This window comes from Eptatretus burgeri, chromosome 5 (assembly GCF_056783735.1).
Source record: "Eptatretus burgeri isolate ZD-2024b chromosome 5, Ebu_testis_v1, whole genome shotgun sequence".
NCBI classification, from domain to species: Eukaryota; Metazoa; Chordata; class Myxini; order Myxiniformes; family Myxinidae; genus Eptatretus; species Eptatretus burgeri.
In genome coordinates, this window is record NC_140965.1 from 73,938,975 (window position 1) to 73,956,621 (window position 17,647).

At 44.4% G+C, this 17,647-nt stretch overlaps 1 protein-coding gene across 15 annotated transcripts in view; it reads left to right on the forward strand.

Moving 5' to 3' along the window:
* Window positions 1-17,647, forward strand: part of LOC147026699 (uncharacterized) — a 506,204-nt gene that overhangs the window by 336,210 nt on the left and 152,347 nt on the right. For all 15 annotated transcript variants that reach the window (XR_015058478.1, XR_015058480.1, XR_015058479.1 and 12 more), the window contains 3 exons: window positions 1,156-1,200; window positions 6,402-6,446; window positions 13,834-13,941. Coding sequence is in view for 12 of the 15 variants with exons in the window: in XM_085882416.1 (XP_085738542.1) it covers window positions 1,156-1,200; window positions 6,402-6,446; window positions 13,834-13,941 (198 nt within the window). In the remaining 3 variants the exon portion in view is untranslated. The remainder of the gene's footprint in view (window positions 1-1,155; window positions 1,201-6,401; window positions 6,447-13,833; window positions 13,942-17,647) is intronic.

The following is a 17,647-nucleotide window of genomic DNA, read 5'->3' on the forward strand; positions in this document are numbered from 1 at the left end:
CCCTTTAGTCGCCTCTTACGACATGTAGGGATATGGTGTACCTATTTAGACAAACGTACAAATAAAAATAAACTCTTATCCAGATCTTCACGAAGATCAAATCAATTTGTTCTTGGCATGCACCCAACCTGTCCCCAAAGTTTTGTCCAAATCCATCCACATCGTTTTTGACCCTATCTCTGAATGGTGAAGAATCACTTAAAAATGATATAAAAAAAGACTCGTATCCAAATCTTCACCAAAATCGAATCGATCCATCCTCATTAAACACCCAACCTGTTCACCAAATTTTGTCCGAATCTGTCCATAACCTTTTGAGATATCCTGCTCACAGACAGACAGACAGACAGACAGACAGACAAGCCGGTAGGCGGACATAGGTAGTCGGCTGTGGCTAGGCAAAGGAGGGGTCCATAGCAACGGTTCTTTCTCACACATAACTAGGACATACCGTGAACCTACCATACCAGTTTCATGTATATCTGACTCATAGTCTCTGAGATATAACGAACTTCGTTTTTTTTATTGTTTTCGACCAGGGTTCATTCGAAGTCTATCTTCTCCGACAGTTTTCATAGGATCCGGCTGGAAATTTTTGACATTATGGCTGAATGTACTGTCCACAGCCGCTCGTGGCCCGATTTTTGATTTTCGAAAAAATAATTTTTTTTAATGATTTTTCAAAAATTTCAGTCCCGTTGCTAGGCAACGGTAGTGTCCATAGCAACGGTTCTCATTTGCACACAACTAGGTCATGGTATGAACCTACCAACCAAGTTTCATCGAAATCGCCATTGTATTAACGGAGCACTGGACCGAACAGAGGGACAGACAGACAAACATATTGACGGAAATACTGATAATAAGGGAAGACAAAAAAAAATTTGAGATTTTTTTTTCTGACGAGATCGACTACCCAATACAAACAGACAAACAGACAGGGTTGAAAACATAACCTCTGACCACTTTCAGTGGCAGAGGTAATAACCGTGGATAATTGATATAATTTTTCTTGACCCAAAGCAATATTCACCAATGTCAGGTGTTAGTTGGGATTCCTCAATAGCTTGTTTATGTTTAACATTCCATGACTTGTCTGATGCAATACTGTGAAATGTAAAGTGTGAATTACTCTCAGGGTCATTCTCTTTCCAGGGTCAACCTGGGAAACGGGGACGAAAAGGAATGCCAAGTCCACGGGTAAAACCTACAATGTGACACGCATTTTTTTTTTCAATCGATTCCACCTTTTCTTATTGCTTCCATAGATGGTAGGCTCGTGATTTAGAATTATTAACTATTCTGTTATAAAAAGTTTAGCAGCATTCTTTGTGGTTTTTCTTACTTGTGATGCTTTTTAAAAATGTACTCAACAATTGTCAATGGAGATGTTGTGAAATGGCAATTTTTTTGCTTTATTTCTTTGTTTGGCCAAGCCAGCTTTGTGTGATAAAAGTAGTGGATTCATGTCTGCTCTATATCAGAACAATATGGTGCTCTTGACAAGTTGTGAATGATTGTAGCTGAGGACTAATCTTAGACAGGTTGCCACTCCATCGCAAGGTGCAGAAATTTCCTCTGAGCAGCCACAGGTATCAAACCCACACCAATGAGGGAAATTCAATTTGGCTTTACCCAATCCACCGCGATATTGCTCCAGCATGCTAAATAGTTCATGGAAAAATGTCCAAAAAAAATGTGACTGAACCAAGTGAGATGTCATGAAGGACTCAACAACACAGGTGTTGGGTGTCGACCATTTATTGGGTCACGCAATAGGAAGCACAGATGGATGGGAAAAATAATCAAACCCTTAGTCAAAGGAAATAAAATAAGAAAACCTGTCCTCCAAAGCCAGTCGCCGACTGGGAATCCTCCGTCATGCAAAGTCCTTCCTCAGCCCACCTGAGCTCCTGACCACATATAAAGCTTCGTCCGCAGCCTGATGGAGTACTGCTCTCCCATCTGGGCTGGTGCTCCTGCCTCTCACCTTTCTCGGCTTAATGTTGTGGAAACCAAGGCATTTAGGATCATTGGTATTTCCCGCGGTGAGGTTGAGTCTTTGGGCCTCTCACTCTCTCACCACAGGCAGGTTGGTGGTCTTTCTGTCTTCTACCGTCTCCTGTCTGGTCTCGCCTCCCCCCCGCTCTGTCTGTGATATGTCCCCACCGTATTTCTGCAGGGTGCTCAAGGCACGCCAACAACCCCCTTCTGGTAAAACTACCAAAATTACGAATCACTGCGCACCTTCACTCTTGCATTCCTCTTTTTCCCCACCTTTGCAATAAACTCCCACACTCTGTTCAATCCCATTCTTTCCTCCAGGCCTTCAAAACAGTTGTTCACCACCACCTCTTATCTTCCCCCATCCAATACCTCGATCTTTTCTACCCCCATTAATCCACCCCAAACCCACCTCCTTCAAATTCCCTGCTTTCCTTCCTGAAAGTCCCTGTACTGTCCACCTTGTATATCATGTGCTCCCTGCCCCATCCCTCTCCCTTCCACAGATCTCCTAATGTGTCTGTTCCCCACTGTTTTGTCCTTCCCTCTCCCGCCCCTCTTGTCTCATGCCCCCCTTGCTGTGCGTTTTGTGTTCTCTCTCACACGTGCCTCTGCAATGTATACAAAAAAAAAACACATTTATCAGCTGAGAAACATTAATGATGTCACACTGAGCTGCAACCAATTAAGAAGGCCAGATAACCCAATCACATAAACAATTTGTTGTTGGGGTAATTTATTACTCTGCATTACAATGTACTTGTTGACTTTCTTTTTTTTCTTCTTCTTTGATACATGATTGAGGCTCCTGGAAGAGTGACAGCAGAATGGAAGGGGACAAAATGGAAAAGGGGAAACATCAACAGTGGAGTGGAGGTGAGAATGAGTCAGATCAAGGGGAGGAGGAGGACACACGAGGGTGAACAAGCTCCACCCAAGCTGAATGAAACACAGAAAGGAGAGGAAGAGGAATTGTTATGGTGTAAAAACTGACTCCAACAACTTCAGTTAAGTGGGCTCAAGAGGACGTTTTGTCCGTTGCTTGCACATGCTTATCCAGCATAACGTCTCACTTCGTGCTATCCTCAAGCACCCATGCCCACTCACTTACAGCAATGCAAACTATCCACACTGATACATCAATAAAAATAAAAGCACATGACAACCAAACAAAACATTTTCCTCCCTTTTCCCACACAAAGTTCAGGTGTGGAAGGAGGTTACAAAGTCCCACAGACGCTGTCGAACCCGTGTGGTTCGTGATACAAGCACAACAGGTTGAGGGCCTCTCCCATCGGTCACAGCTTTTGAACTGGAGGGCCAGAACGTTGTTCCATGGTGGCTAAAGGATACTGGCTGAGGGTCTGGAGATGGCACTTTGCACAGCCAGCTATCCTGCCACCACGACTCATCCTGGAGCTGGAAAATGGCTCACCCCAGATGTTGACTGACTCGCCGCGGGGAGGACCAGAAGGACTCAAGCTGTCATGATGGTGGGGCTACTTCGCCCTGGCCCAGTCCAAGGCACATATGCCTGGCAGCTTCTCCCTGCGATCTCTGTCAAACTGCTGCTACATATTATGCTGATGCTGGCGAACCCTGGTGCGAACCGCATGTGCGTGAGTGTGAGTCTTTGGTGGATGCAGCCTATCCAGTGGCGGTTGCAGCTCTCAATATTCCATTGTGCTCTGGACATGGGCTTTGTACACTTGGGCTCAGCCAAGCAAATCCAAGTGTGGAGCAAAACTGTGAAAGGCACTCACTCTTTTTCCAGCTCTAACAGCAATAGAGTTCATGTGAAATTGGAAACTCAATCTCCGGGAGAACTTGACTCCAAATATGTCAAGCTCGTGTACATGCTGCAACGGCTTGCCACCCATGAAGAACTCTGGAGGATGCTCACTTGGTAGTCGTCTACTGAGAGACATAACCTTGCATTTCTCAGGAGCAAACAGGACATTCCATTTCTGTCCCCACTCGTAGATCGTCTGGAGGTCTTCTCTCAGATAAATGGTGGCATTCACGTCATCCGGCAGGCAGTAGATGGTACCGTCATCAGCATAGAGGCAGGTGGGGTTATGCAGGCTGTCACACAGATTGTTAATGTAGACTAGAAACAAGGTGGGCCCAATAATTGATCCTTGAGGTACTGATACATTAATTGGAGTTGGTTTTGATGTTTGGCCATTAACCACTACCTGAATACGTCTGTCCTTCAAGTAGCTGCATAACCACTGTAACAGCTGCCATCCAACTCCATTAGCAACCAACTTGACCAGCAATCGCTTGTGCCATACTCCATCAAAAGCAACTTTGATGTCAAGTGATACAATTGTACCATCCTGACGTCTGTTGAGACAAGACATCCACTCATGACTCAATTATATGTGAGTAAATCGGAGGCTGAGTGACCTGGACGGAAGCCCAACTGATTGTCACTGAAGAGGCCATTTCCAATGAGATGTTTCCTCAGTGTGGTGTTGATGTGAGCTCATGGTGTTCCAATGAGCTAGAGTACCAATCAGCAGAAATCATCACAATCAGTTTGCTGAGCTGTCTGCTCAAATGGGGATTGGGGGAAGACTTCAGACAAGATAACTTCCTTGCCTTCACATGATGGTGCAAGTGTAATGTTGGGAAACGTATCTGGAGCTGCAGCCCTTGCTAGCTTCAGCAGATGTACTCGAACATTATTGTTTGGCACTGCCTCAACCGCAGGCTTCTGGCAGTAAGAGATACCTTAAATAAGTGAATGGTAAGCCTCATGGTGTTGGCTTGGTGGTTAGGGTGCCTGGCTTGGGATCTTTGTTTCCTGAGTTTGAGCCCCGTTGGCCACTGAATTAACACCAGATGGGGTTGACTCAGCCTGTCGCCCATCCAAGGTCGGCGAAATGAGTATTAGTACACTGGTATAGGGGCACAGCATCAGCTGCATAGTCGCACCCCAATAAAATGATAGCTACCTGGCAGCCAAGCTGCCCATACGCAAGAAGAAGAAGAATAAAAAGTGAATGGTGTCAACCATTTAAAATTATTTCTGGACAGTCTCTACTTTGCAGCCAGTCACCAAACAATAATTGTGAATTATCAGAAAAGGCACTAGAGTTGGAAGTCCATCTCCAAAATATTAGAAGGGTGCTTGATGTTCACTGGGCTCCTCGTAGTTTTCGTAATGTTTAAGCAGTTTGGAACTCTTCCAGAGCATGCTACAACCACTTCTCTACTGCAGCAAAGGATGCAACTTGGGATGCTAAGGAAAGGTCAAAGTGCTAGGGGCTAATGATTTGGCTTGGATTGAGAGAGTTCCTTTGTGACTTTGGTCTAATGTATGACGTGTTGGAAGAGAACATCATCATAAATCCCTTGTGGAGCAGTGTAACACTCGAGAATGTATCATCCCTCATGTTCTTCAATCTAAATGGTCCACCATTGCAGAAATGGAATCATAAAGAGTATGTTCGGTCTTGGATGACATCTTATATGTTGTGCTATTACCTACGTAAAGTCAAGACTGTGCAGTGTTCCATAATGTTGTTGTTGTTGTTGTTGTTGAATAATCATGGCCAGTTCTGCACGAACCATCCCACAGCAAGGCCCGAGAGCCGAACAATTCTGCAGCAGTAGCCCCAAGATCTCTCACAACTGAGAGAGAGAGAGAGATAGATAGATAGATAGATAGATATTCCCTCCCCATGCTCTGAGCACCTTTGGCCATGCGGCCCACGGACACACCTTGACAGCTTTGCCTTCAGGTTTGGCTGCTTCCCAGTCTCAACTGACATTAGCATAGTTTACCGACATAATTTTTTTTACCACTACAACACTGAACATAAGGTCGTGGTGATTGTACAGCACACCGATAAGCAGGTAATTTCAACAAGAGCAACTACAACCAGGAATTGATATAACGGCATCAACAGTAGCATGGATCAGTTTTTCCTATCAAAATGAAGGGCAATTTGAATGTAATCTCCTCAAAAATTGCAGATCATTTAACCCTTTCTTGACTCCTCTATATTTCAATCTCATCTGGACCATATTTTTTGTCCTCTCCCACATCCTCACGTCATCCTCTCCCCTCCCTTCATTCCCCCGTCCTTTGTCCTCTCGTTGTTTCGGCAAAGTGAAGTGTCGGCAAAAATCAGTGCAGTTACGCATTCATAAAATCAAGTACTTTTGTTAACCGTTTAAATACAAATAAACCCTGTCTGTGATAAAATACCCATTTACATGATGTTGTGCAGACCACACTTACAATCAAATACTGGACTGAATTGTAACATATAAGATTCTGATGTGTTTTTTTTAATCAACTTTCCTTGAATTATCCATTATTATTTTTGTGCTTTATCTTGGAGCAACATTTTAAAGATTTTTTTTTGTTGGTCTCTTTGCAGGGCCAGCCAGGAGTGCAAGGACCAAAGGGAATGCCAGGGCCACTGGTATGCTTCCCAATCATACTTTGTTATTACACACGTTTTTCTTCTTTTTCTCTGAAGGGTTAACATGATTGCAATGAAGGAAATAATGTTTTGGCAAGCGAAACTCGGTGTGGAAAAATATTAAACTCACTTTTTCACTGAGAAAACCCTGACCAATGTTCAGCACACAAATCATCAGGCTGAACATTGTCTGCTGAACATGGGTTTCATTATTGTCCACATTGAACAATGTAGTTTTTTTTTTTTTCTCCTGAACTATAATTTGCAGGTTTGTGTTTTGGTTCATCATATATAAGAAATAGCTATTTCTAACCTGCACTCAATCACTGGCTCACCGATGTAATTGTTTTGTACTTTATAGGTCAGCGAGGAAGTTGAAATTTGACATACCGATGCAACTCAAAGCCACAATTTCAGGAAAAAAAAATCACAAAACCGTCTGTAAATGTCCATAAATTAAATTATCCGGGAAAAAAGTCGGCAAGTGGAGCCTCGCTTCCTCGGCTGGGAGAGGGGTTCGGACTGCGCATAAATAAAGAGCTCGTACTATTCACTCAACCAGACTCGGTAGGGGTAATGATTGGAGCATCCCACCCCTCCCCCTGAGTCTGGGAGGTCAGTGGTTCAAACCATGGCTGAGTCATACCAAAGACTTTATGAATGGTACGTGCTGCTTCCTTGCTTGATGCTCAGCATTTAAAAGGATACAACATGGACAAACAATGCTGGGAAAGCAATGACAAACCACCCAGTATAACCGTTACTAAGAAACTCCTTTAGCAGCACCAACACTCTGAAAAGAGGATGAAACATCAAATCACATTAACTGCTTACTCATTCTTCATTTTATTTATTTATTATCTTGCCAAAACGAAGTTTTTGCAAGATATGTTAGTCAGCTTGTATGTTTTTTATTTATTTATTTATTTATTTATTTTTGTCTGTAATCACGTATCGATCACTCTGCAGAGCACAGTTATCATTGGAAATTTTTGTAACTTCGCATATCAGAGGCCTATAGAGGTTCCTTTCAGCGCATAAAATTTTCAAGGTCAAGGTCAAAGGTCAAGGTCATTTTGTCTCAAATCAGGGGAGTCGACGAAACCCTTATTTCTTGAGTAATTTTGATCGGATCGTCTTCAAACTTCATGGGAATATAGTTCATGGTCTGGCGCTCAGCTGATTAATTTTTGGTGGTGATCGGCCTTGACCTTCATGGTTAGCGCTGGAGGTGGAAAGTTTTTTTTTTTTTTTTTTGACCCCAAGGTCAAATTTTGAAATCTTAGATACCATATCGAGTCATACCTCATATGCAAGCACTTGATAAGTGCTTTCCAGATCTGTCAAAAGTTTAAAGCTATGATGTCATTTGATGACGTCATGACGAAAAAACGGATTTTTTTTCATGGTTACTCTGTAGAACGATTCTCATCGGAATCTCTCGTAGGCAGATATTCCTCAAGGAGTCGCTCCTGGTGGATAGCAGCTCTGTTCACCTCAGTGTGACCTTAAAGAAGTCACATGTGGTCACCTTTTGGCAAGATACGGGTCACCCTGCGGGTGACATTGGTTTGTTTATCTGTTTGTAGAATGCAAGCAGTGTGTGTGTGTGTGTGTGTGTGTGTGTGTGTGTGTGTGTGTGTGTGTGTGTGTGTGTGTGTGTGTGTGTGTGTGTGTGTGTGTGTGTGTGTGTGTCGTAACGGACTGAGTCTTCCGAATGGGTGACTCAAAACTACCGGAGTTCTGCACACGCAGCAACTCCATGACGGTATGATAATGTTCAATTAATTTTGCCATGTAGTGGTTTCAGCGTGCTTGTACAGTTTCAATTGGGATTTTGTTATGCTGGAGGGTGATTCTTCAGCTCAAAATACAAAAATATACTTCAAAAGGAACAGGTTTAATTAAAAAAAAAATGAATTGGGACACAGGAAGACAGCAATGAATTAAAATGATACAGAGATAGAAAAACCTGATTGGCACACACACTTAACTTGAAAATGATGGTACCTCCCCCAAGCCTTACCTAAACTTATTCCATGCAATCTCGATCAGAAACACAAGACAGACAAAATAATGGACAGAATGGATGGGGTAAAGGTGTGTGGTCTTCCCTTTGTGGCTTTCCGCCACGGTGAAAAAGTCACTCATGTGTTGTCGCCATATCATCAGAACATGTGCGGGAGTCACACAGGTGGATTTGCCATGGTCCCGTGGAAGCTGCAGGAGAGGTGAGAAAGGACAATGATTAAGAAATAATCACACATGGAAAAGAGGGGAAGGAGACAGACACAGAGGGCTGGTATGAGAAAGATTTCCAGATATCTGATCCTGATCATTGCTTATTGGTTTTACAGAACTTCCGTGAACATCATTGCAAGATAACTAAATAATAATTTACCTCTCATGCATCCTGACCAACATTAAATGCCTGTCAGACGTTAACATGTCTGTGGTGCACAAAACTCTTCTGGGAGCAGTCAAGAATAATTTGAATTTTAAAAAAGGCTCTTCTAGCTGAACAGTTGCAGAAGCTCCACCTATTAGGCATGAGCTTAGCAGAGCTACAGCCCTCTACATCTCCATAGCATTGTATTGCTGCCAAGACCGGGAAGATAATTTAATTATTAATTAAAGATCTGATGAACGAGGACTTGATCCAACTTGAACAACAACAGGCACTTGAGCTTGAGCAAGAAGCTGAACTTCCGACACCGTGTCCAAAACAGTTGACAAGCAAAACAATGTCGGAAGCCTTTTTAAAAAAAAAAATATTGTATACATTGTCGAGGTGCGTATAAGAGCTAAAATGCATATGTCGAAGCCTTCATCCGTATGTTGAAAAAATGATCGCCATATTTGCCAACAACGATCCAAATAAGGAAGGAAGTGGCCAGTTTATTCAAGTCAAAGAAAAAGACTGCCAGTGCAACAAGGAAATGTACAAATCGCAGAAAATGCAGGCACACCAGTCTCGCATCAACAGCGCTTCCTATAATATGAAAAGGGATTAATTTACAAAGTATTTGTGGAAAGGGATAGAAAAAAATGCTCAATAAATCGGACAGATTTGGTAGTCAAAGGGCAGAAGAAAAATGGAAGGAGGAACACGCAATTTTATATACAATGGAAACTAAATATAACCAGATAATGGTGCCAACAAATACCAGATTCATACACGGAACAAGGGCTGGTGGGGACTTGTGCAGGTATGAGCTGGTTATGGCTGCAGGCTGATGTGGCACAAGGCTGGCATGGCACAAGGCAAATTGCATCTCAGGGTGCGAATAATTCCGACTGGGAGCAATCGAGATAACACCAGGAGATGAAGGAATGGTGGCCAAGCAGAGGAAGGATCTTTTCTCCTCCAGGTCCAAGGTCAAAACTCCAACTAACCAGGAGACGTCAAAACTCCAATTAACTGTAAAAACACCAACTAACCAGGAGAGAGGAGGCCAGGACACAAGGGAATGGTGGCCAAGCAGAAAGAAGGATCTCTTTTTCTTCAGGTAAGGTCAGAACTCCAACCTACTCCATAGTTTTCTACAGATGCCCTGCCCTTCTGCACGACAGTTCCTCTGGCCCTCCCTAAGTGCACGGCAGGCCATCATTGGTTGCCGCTTCTGGTGGGTGGTACCTCATGATCCAGTGTTCCACCCTTCTCCAAGGCTCCACAGCCCATTTTACCACCATGGCTTGCATTCCACAGGCCAAACAGTTCATGGTATGTTTCCTTTCAAGCAAAAAGCACTTTCTTTGTGCATTTATGCCCAAGCCCACCGCCTTGCCTCGTCTGAAACAGGAGGTTTTACACAATACAATCTTACTCTCTATACTTCAAAGTTTACACTCACTGCCTCCTTAGTACCTGTTTTACAAGACGAGTTACTTCTGGCAAATGTCCTGTTACAAGAGAAATCTCACCTATGCGATCACATGGTCCATGCTCAAGTCTGAACGTGATCTATCTGTGTATTCAACCTCCGAGCTTGATGGAGCAGCAAAGCACAGATCTCGTCCCATTACAGCTGGCGCTGCACAGAATATGAGCAACAATGGCCATCTGCCACAAGAACAACATTGTCTCTGCCTCACTGCACATCACCAGGAGGTGGGATTGCGGTGGTGCGTAATAATAAACCAAAACAAGCCCATCCATCCGAATAAATGTAACACAGCATTAAACGCCATGGGTGCATGCAAACCACTTCGCTTCCATTCCGGATGAGGTCTATGAACGGCAAGACACAGATCGCATCTCAAAACAGCTGAAGCTGTGCGAAATGTGAGCAACAATGGCCACCCAGTATATGTAGGTGAAGTGGTGCACATGCACACATCTAGAATGGAGGCAAAGTTGTGTGCATACGCACTTGGAGTTTAATGCCGTGTTGCATTTATCAGGTCGGAAGGGCTTGTTGTGGTTTATTATTACGCCAATGTTAACGATAAGTCGAATTGGCTAATTCCCCCATTTTTCTTTCCTTCATTCATAGATAAGTTGATTTGGAGAATAAGACAAGGTTAGATCAACTACGATAGTGAGACAAGCGTCAGTGAGTCAGAACAAAAGAGGTGTTAATTCCTCCCTGACACTGTCACAACACATCGCTGCCGAAGGTACTTCCAGGGTCTTGAATATTAATGCGCCGTTTTGGCCATATTATTTGAACTACATTGTAGGATGACCTTTCAGATAAATTAAAAATTTAAACAGTTTTTTCCCAACATTTGTTGTCATATGGAGGTATTTAAAACAAGCTTCAGAAGCTATTGTCTATCAGTTCTGGTATTGAAAGCCAGACGTCGATGACAGCAGTGGTCATCAGCTGATCACGCATCATTTATGCCATGTTGAATAGCCTTATTTTGAAAAGCAACATGTGCTGGATTGATTAAAATGAACAATTATACAATTTATTTCAGAAAATATCACACTTTGCAATTATCCTATATATTAAAACGTGCAATGAAGCTGTCTGTCTATGTGTGTGCATCTGAAGCTTTCCAGTCAAAACCCATTGGCTGTTCAGTTAGCCTGACAACACCCACAATTGTAATGAGAAAAATCACACTCCCCACCATGTTGGTTCGATGGTAGACCTTTACTTATTATTATTTTTTCGCTTTTTACCGATGACGTTACCCTTTTTTTTCGTTAATGACAGGTATATTCAAATACACATGCATATAAATAAATAAAAACAATGACTTAGCAAACATTTAAATTAAAATAAAACTCTTTCGGAAGCGGTCAAACTTGGTGGTGCCTCATCTCTTAGTCTTCTTCTTCTTCTTCTTCTTCTTCTTCTTCTTGTTCTTGTTCTTGTTCTTCTTCTTCTTGTTCTTGTTCTTCTTCTTGTTCTTCTTCTTCTTGTTCTTCTTCTTCTTCTTGTGAAGACAAAACCTTAACCTCTTGGACTCGGCTCTTGTATAAACAAAATCCGGATCTCCTTAAATACTAAGCACATGTACACATCCTCGCATTGACGGTGCCTTTTGAGAGCGTCTATCATGAACTTTTAAATATATTCGGACATTTGCTTTAAAGTTTCGAAAAGTTCACCTTACTATTTAAAGATTATTCCATTTATCGTATTGTAATTTCGTAAATGCACTATTTATTTCGTAAATACACTATTTATCATAATTACGTAAATACATTATGACGGGTCTCGCTATTGGCTTAATCAAGGCACGTGACGAAATATCGGAAGTTTTTTTTGTTGTTTTTTTTAGCCGACAAAACCTTTAGGACGCTGCTCTTGGACACATTTGTCCCTGTTATACATGGTACTCACCTTAGCCGGAGACAAACTAAATAATCGGGTGACATCAACTGCACATTCACCAGCATCCATTCGACGAATAACATCTAATTTCACTTTGGAGGTAACACTCTTGTAATGCCTCCCAGCCACTCCACAATACAGTACATTGTGTTTTTATGGATGACGCAAGGTACTGTAATTCTTTCGGCGATTTTGAAATCTCCCGATTCGGTAGTTTAGCGATGTATTGTGGGGTCTTTATCAGTCTGGTAACTCTGAAAACACTCGAGAATAAAAGGTATGTCTTTTAAACCAACGTAAGTGTGAGTTAAAACCATGTAATTTATGATCTACACAAGTATGGCATGGGGACAAATATGGCAAATTGCTCTGCAGCTGGATAATGGTGAACTCAGAAATGTTGTTGATTTGACACCTAAGATATGCATGACCTTGGATCTTGCTGCCTTCATTCATTGGACATTCCCCAACCTTGCTAACAATTGGAGCAATCCACATTGGATGGCCGAGCAAACAATTCTGGTACCACATAATACAATGAGTATTGAGATCAACAACCAATTTGCCGCATGGTTTCCAGATGAAGAGTGGCATTGTTTGAGTGCTGATACTGGTACAAATGCTGAAAATGTTGTATCCATCCCAATTGAGTCCCTCATTTCACTCAATGCTTTAAGCCTACCACCTCACATGTTCTGCTTGAAAGCTGGGAATGCACATTATGCTGTTGCGTAATCTGGCACCACATGATGGACTTTGAAATGTCACACGACGTTTGGTTCAACATGTAATCAATGGCCACCTAATCTAAGCAACAATTGCGGTTTTCTGAGAAAAAGCAAATACATTTTTTTGGGAGGGGGGGCGGGTTGCCTCCAAAAATATATATTTGCTTTCTTCTCAGAAAACTACAAACATACTTCCAATGAAACTTGACTACAACCTTCATCACCCGTGACGTACCAAAGATTTTTCATGTCATTAAAAAAGTCATGGTCGAAGGGGGTCGACAGGGGGTGGGGGTGTGGTTGCCAACCAAAATATGCATTTGCTTTCTTCTCTGAAACCACACACACAATTTCGTTGAAACTTGACCACAACCTTTATCACTCATGACGTACCAAAGATTGTTCATGTCATTTAAAAAAATTGAAGTCTCAGGGGGTCTTGGGGGGGGGGGTATTGCCCCTATGTTTATTATTATTATTGTTGTGGCATGTGGTCAAACTCTTTGTTGCAAAACAAAATGTCATTTCAGATAAGTTTAGCATAACTTTGTTCTGTCGAAGGGAAAAGCCTGAAATGTCAACTTCTCTTTTTTTCATGGTGGGTCAACTACCATTTGAGGTATTTTGAAAGGTTAGTGGTATTTGTTTTATTTGTTTTGCCTAAGCATAACTGATGTAATCACGTTCAATTTCCATTCTTATGGAAATCAAAGAAGTTTATACTGTAATAATATTCAGTTGTTGCTGGAAAAAAATGTGGGGTTTTGCATTCACTTCCTGCTCTGATCATTGTTTGATTGCTATTCCTCGATTCTTGTGATGAGTATAGGTTGCAAAATTATCTCTTTTATGTGTATACTTGCAAAGGGTCTTCAAGGCAAAAAAGGTGTTCAAGGGAGGAGAGGCATCTCTGGTCCTCGCGGGCCACCTTCGTTAAAAGGCAGGAATGGAGTGATTGGACGCCCTGGTATTTTGGTACGTTGCTTACCCTCTGCTTTACTTCACCATTGATTGCAATCAATCTTCCTTTGTTGAAACAAAGAGGTGCTGCCATTCCAACATCTTGTCATCAGGCTGGTAACATTAACTGTGCTTATGGCTTGCAGTTGCACGAATTGGTAAACTACTAGAAATATACATTTTTTTTCTTTGATTAAAACCTGAGTTAAGGTCAGGTCAGGTATGGGAGCATGTGCCAGAACAGCGCGTCGCTGCGTCCACTTTCCGCCGGTACTCCAGGGGCCTCCGTCTGGCCATCCCCCAGGCAGATGCCAGGCCCATCCCCATCTCCTTGAGATGATGGTCAACCTGCTGCAACCATGAGGCACGTGGTCGGCCCACTGGCCTCCTCCACTCATGAGACTCCCTCGCTGAGAGAATCTGGTAAGCAGGATCAGCGTCAGGAAAACGAGCCACATGTCCATACAGCCGCAACTGACGCTCACGGACTATGCAGGTAACAAATCTCATCCGAGTCTCTCTCAGCAACCCCTCGTTGGATACAAAATCCGACCAGCGATAGCCAAGGATTCTCCGAAGAGACCTGGTACCAAAGGAATTAAGTCTCCATCTCAGATCCTTGGTCAGAGTCCAAGTCTCGCACCCATAGAGCAAGACTGGAAGTACCAAGGACCTGAAGACTCGGACTTTCGTCCTCCCGCACAGGTACCGGCAGCACCACACCCCATGATCCAGTGAATCCATGACTCCCCAGGCCCGACCCAGACGTCTATTGACCTCTGACTCGCAGCCAGCAGAGACATGAATATCACTGCCAAGGTAAGTGAATCTCTCCACGACCTCAACATCCTCACCACAAACAGACACAGACAGGACAGCAGCATCCAAGATGTCACCGAAAGCCTGGATCTTAGTTTTGACCCAAGAAACCCGTAATCCCAGCGGCTCCGACTCCTCATTCAGCACCTCGAGGGCCCCCAAAAGGATGTCTAAAGTCTCCGCAAAGATGACTGCATCATCTGCAAAATCAAGGTCCGAGATCTTGACATTCCCAAACGATGCACCGCAACTTGATCTCTCCGACATCCTCCCTAAAATCCAGTCAATACAAGTGCTGAAAAGTGTGGGGGCAAGTACACATCCCTGACGAACTCCAGTAACAACTGGAAATAAGTCAGAGGTGGTACCACCACACTTCACAGCACTCTCAGAACCAGAGTAGAGTTCAGATATCAGATCGATCAGTTTTGGTGGCACCCCACGAAGACCAAGAATCCTCCAGAGGACATCCCGATTCACTGAATCGAACGCTTTACAGAGATCAACATAGGCTGCAAGCAGCCCCTGCCGAAACTCTCATCTGCGTTCGGTGAGGACACGAAGTGCAAGGATACGGTCAATCGTTGACCTCTTTGGTGTAAAGCCTGACTGCTCTGGACGCTGGTGCTCAAGCAGATGGTGGAGAAACCTATCAAGAATTATCCGAGCAAAGACCTTGCCCGGCACTGAGAGCAGCGTCACCGCTCGGTAGTTGTTGCAGTCTTGGCGATCACCCTTCCCTTTCCAGAGAGGGACAACAAGGCCCCTCTTCCAGTCAGTTGGGATGATGCCTGTGTTCCAGGCAGAGCACAAAACTGCATGCAACGACACGAGTGCAGCATTTCCACCAGCCTTGAGAAGTTCGGCATGGATGCCACAGATCCCTGGAGCTTTGCCCCGTTTCAACTGGTTCACTGCAGCCCGTGTTTCCACAAGCGTAGGTGGACCACAGTTGATTCGAGGGTCAGCAACAGGGATTGTAACACCCTTGACGTCCAACTCGACAGTTGGGGGATCAGCCTGGTACAACCGCTCAAAGTAACCGGCCCAGCGGGCCTTCACTTCAGACTCCTCTGTCAAGAGCCTACCACTCTCTGCTCAAACTGCAGTGCTCCGAGGGATGGGCTTGGATGAACGTAATGCGCGAATTCCCCTGTAAGCAGGACGAGAATCACCTGTCCACAGGTGATGCTCTACCCCCTCACAGATTCCTCGCACATAGGCCTCCTTGTCCACCCTCAGTGCACGTACAGTTTTACGCCTCAGCTCCCTGAACAGCTCAGCTCTGCCATTCAGCCTGGCCCTGCGACTCTGATCAATGGTATCCAGTGTCCCTCGAGAGATAAAATTCTTCTTTGCCCTGCGGTGAGTTCCAAGACATCCACCGGCAACATCAAGGACGGTGGTCTTGAAGGCGCTCCACAACTCTTCAGGATCCCCCAAAGCACCCAGACAGACCCCCCAAGTGTCCACTCAGCCTGTTCGCAAACTCCTCAGCTACTCTCTCATCCCTGAGCTTGGCAACATCCAGCCTTGGCTGGGATGGTACCATTCTCCAGGATTTAAGGTGCAGCTTTAGAGTTGCTACAACAAGCCTGTGGTCAGTATTGAGGAACTGAGCACTCCGGTAGGCCCTGCAGTTCTGGATCATCCTCCAACGACCGTCAATGAGGACATGGTCAATCTCCTTTGCCACACCGCCAGCGTTGGAATACCAAGTCCAGCGATGAGCTTGTGGGTGCTGAAACCATGAACCAGCCACCCTAAGTCCATGACTTCTTGCAAAGTCAAGGAACTTAGTGCTATTCTAGTTCATAGTTCCTGACCCATGGGGACCAACACACACCTCATAACCATCCCTATCAGTTCCAGTCGATGCATTGAAATCCCCCAAGACTAGAAGTGTATCTCGTCTGGGGCACTGATCAACCACAGACTCGAGTGTGGCGTAGAATGCATCCTTCACGGTGAGATCACTCGCCTCAGTCGGAGCATAAACAGAGACCAGGGAAATGACACCTAAGGAGTGACGAATCCTTAATCTCATAATACGCTCGTTGACCGGTGTTACCTCAATTATCATTGGGGTCAGCTTATTGGACACAGCTACAGCAACTCCTTGGGTATGGTAACCATCAGAGCGACCAGACCAATAGTAGGTGTAACCACCCACCATTATCTCGCCGCAATCCGGTCTCCGAACCTCAGAGAGAGCTGCAATCCCGATGTCCAAACGCTTGAGCTCAGATGATAACAGAGACAGGTGATCATCCTCTCTTAGGGATAGGACATTCCAGGCACCCACCCGAAGGGACCGCCTCAGGTTAACCCAAGGAGACCGCCGTCTGGTGGACGACACCTCAGCACCACTCCGACACACTCTCCCGCAATCTGACCCAAGGATGTTACCCCGTGGTTTCCCTCCAATCAAAGATTGGGGGTCCCGAAGGCTTTGCCCCAATCCCATCATCCGGTGAGCTGCCCTGCGAAGGGAAGCTGCACAGGAGGTACTCCCACGGAGTGGGTTTTCAGATTTTTTTGCGTTTTTACGTTTTGCGGAATGAAGGGTTTTACGGTGGCCGGAGTGCAAATCCTGCCACCAACCTCCTAATAAGAAGTAACCCAACTGCAGGAGGACGTCTGCAGACACAGTTGGGCACTAGATATGGATGGCCGTTGGCTCACAAGGAGCTCCTCCACCCTTTGACAGGTTTTGTTTTTAATCCTGCTGGGTGTCCATATCCAAACACCCCCCTCACCACAAAACCTGGTGGGGGAGGCGGTTTAGTCGCCGACAACCCGACCATGGAACAGGTTAGTACAGGTTTACATGGTACCTGTAGCAGGTCACAGATCGAACCTGACCTGACCTGAACCTGACCTGACTGAGTTAAGGAGATCC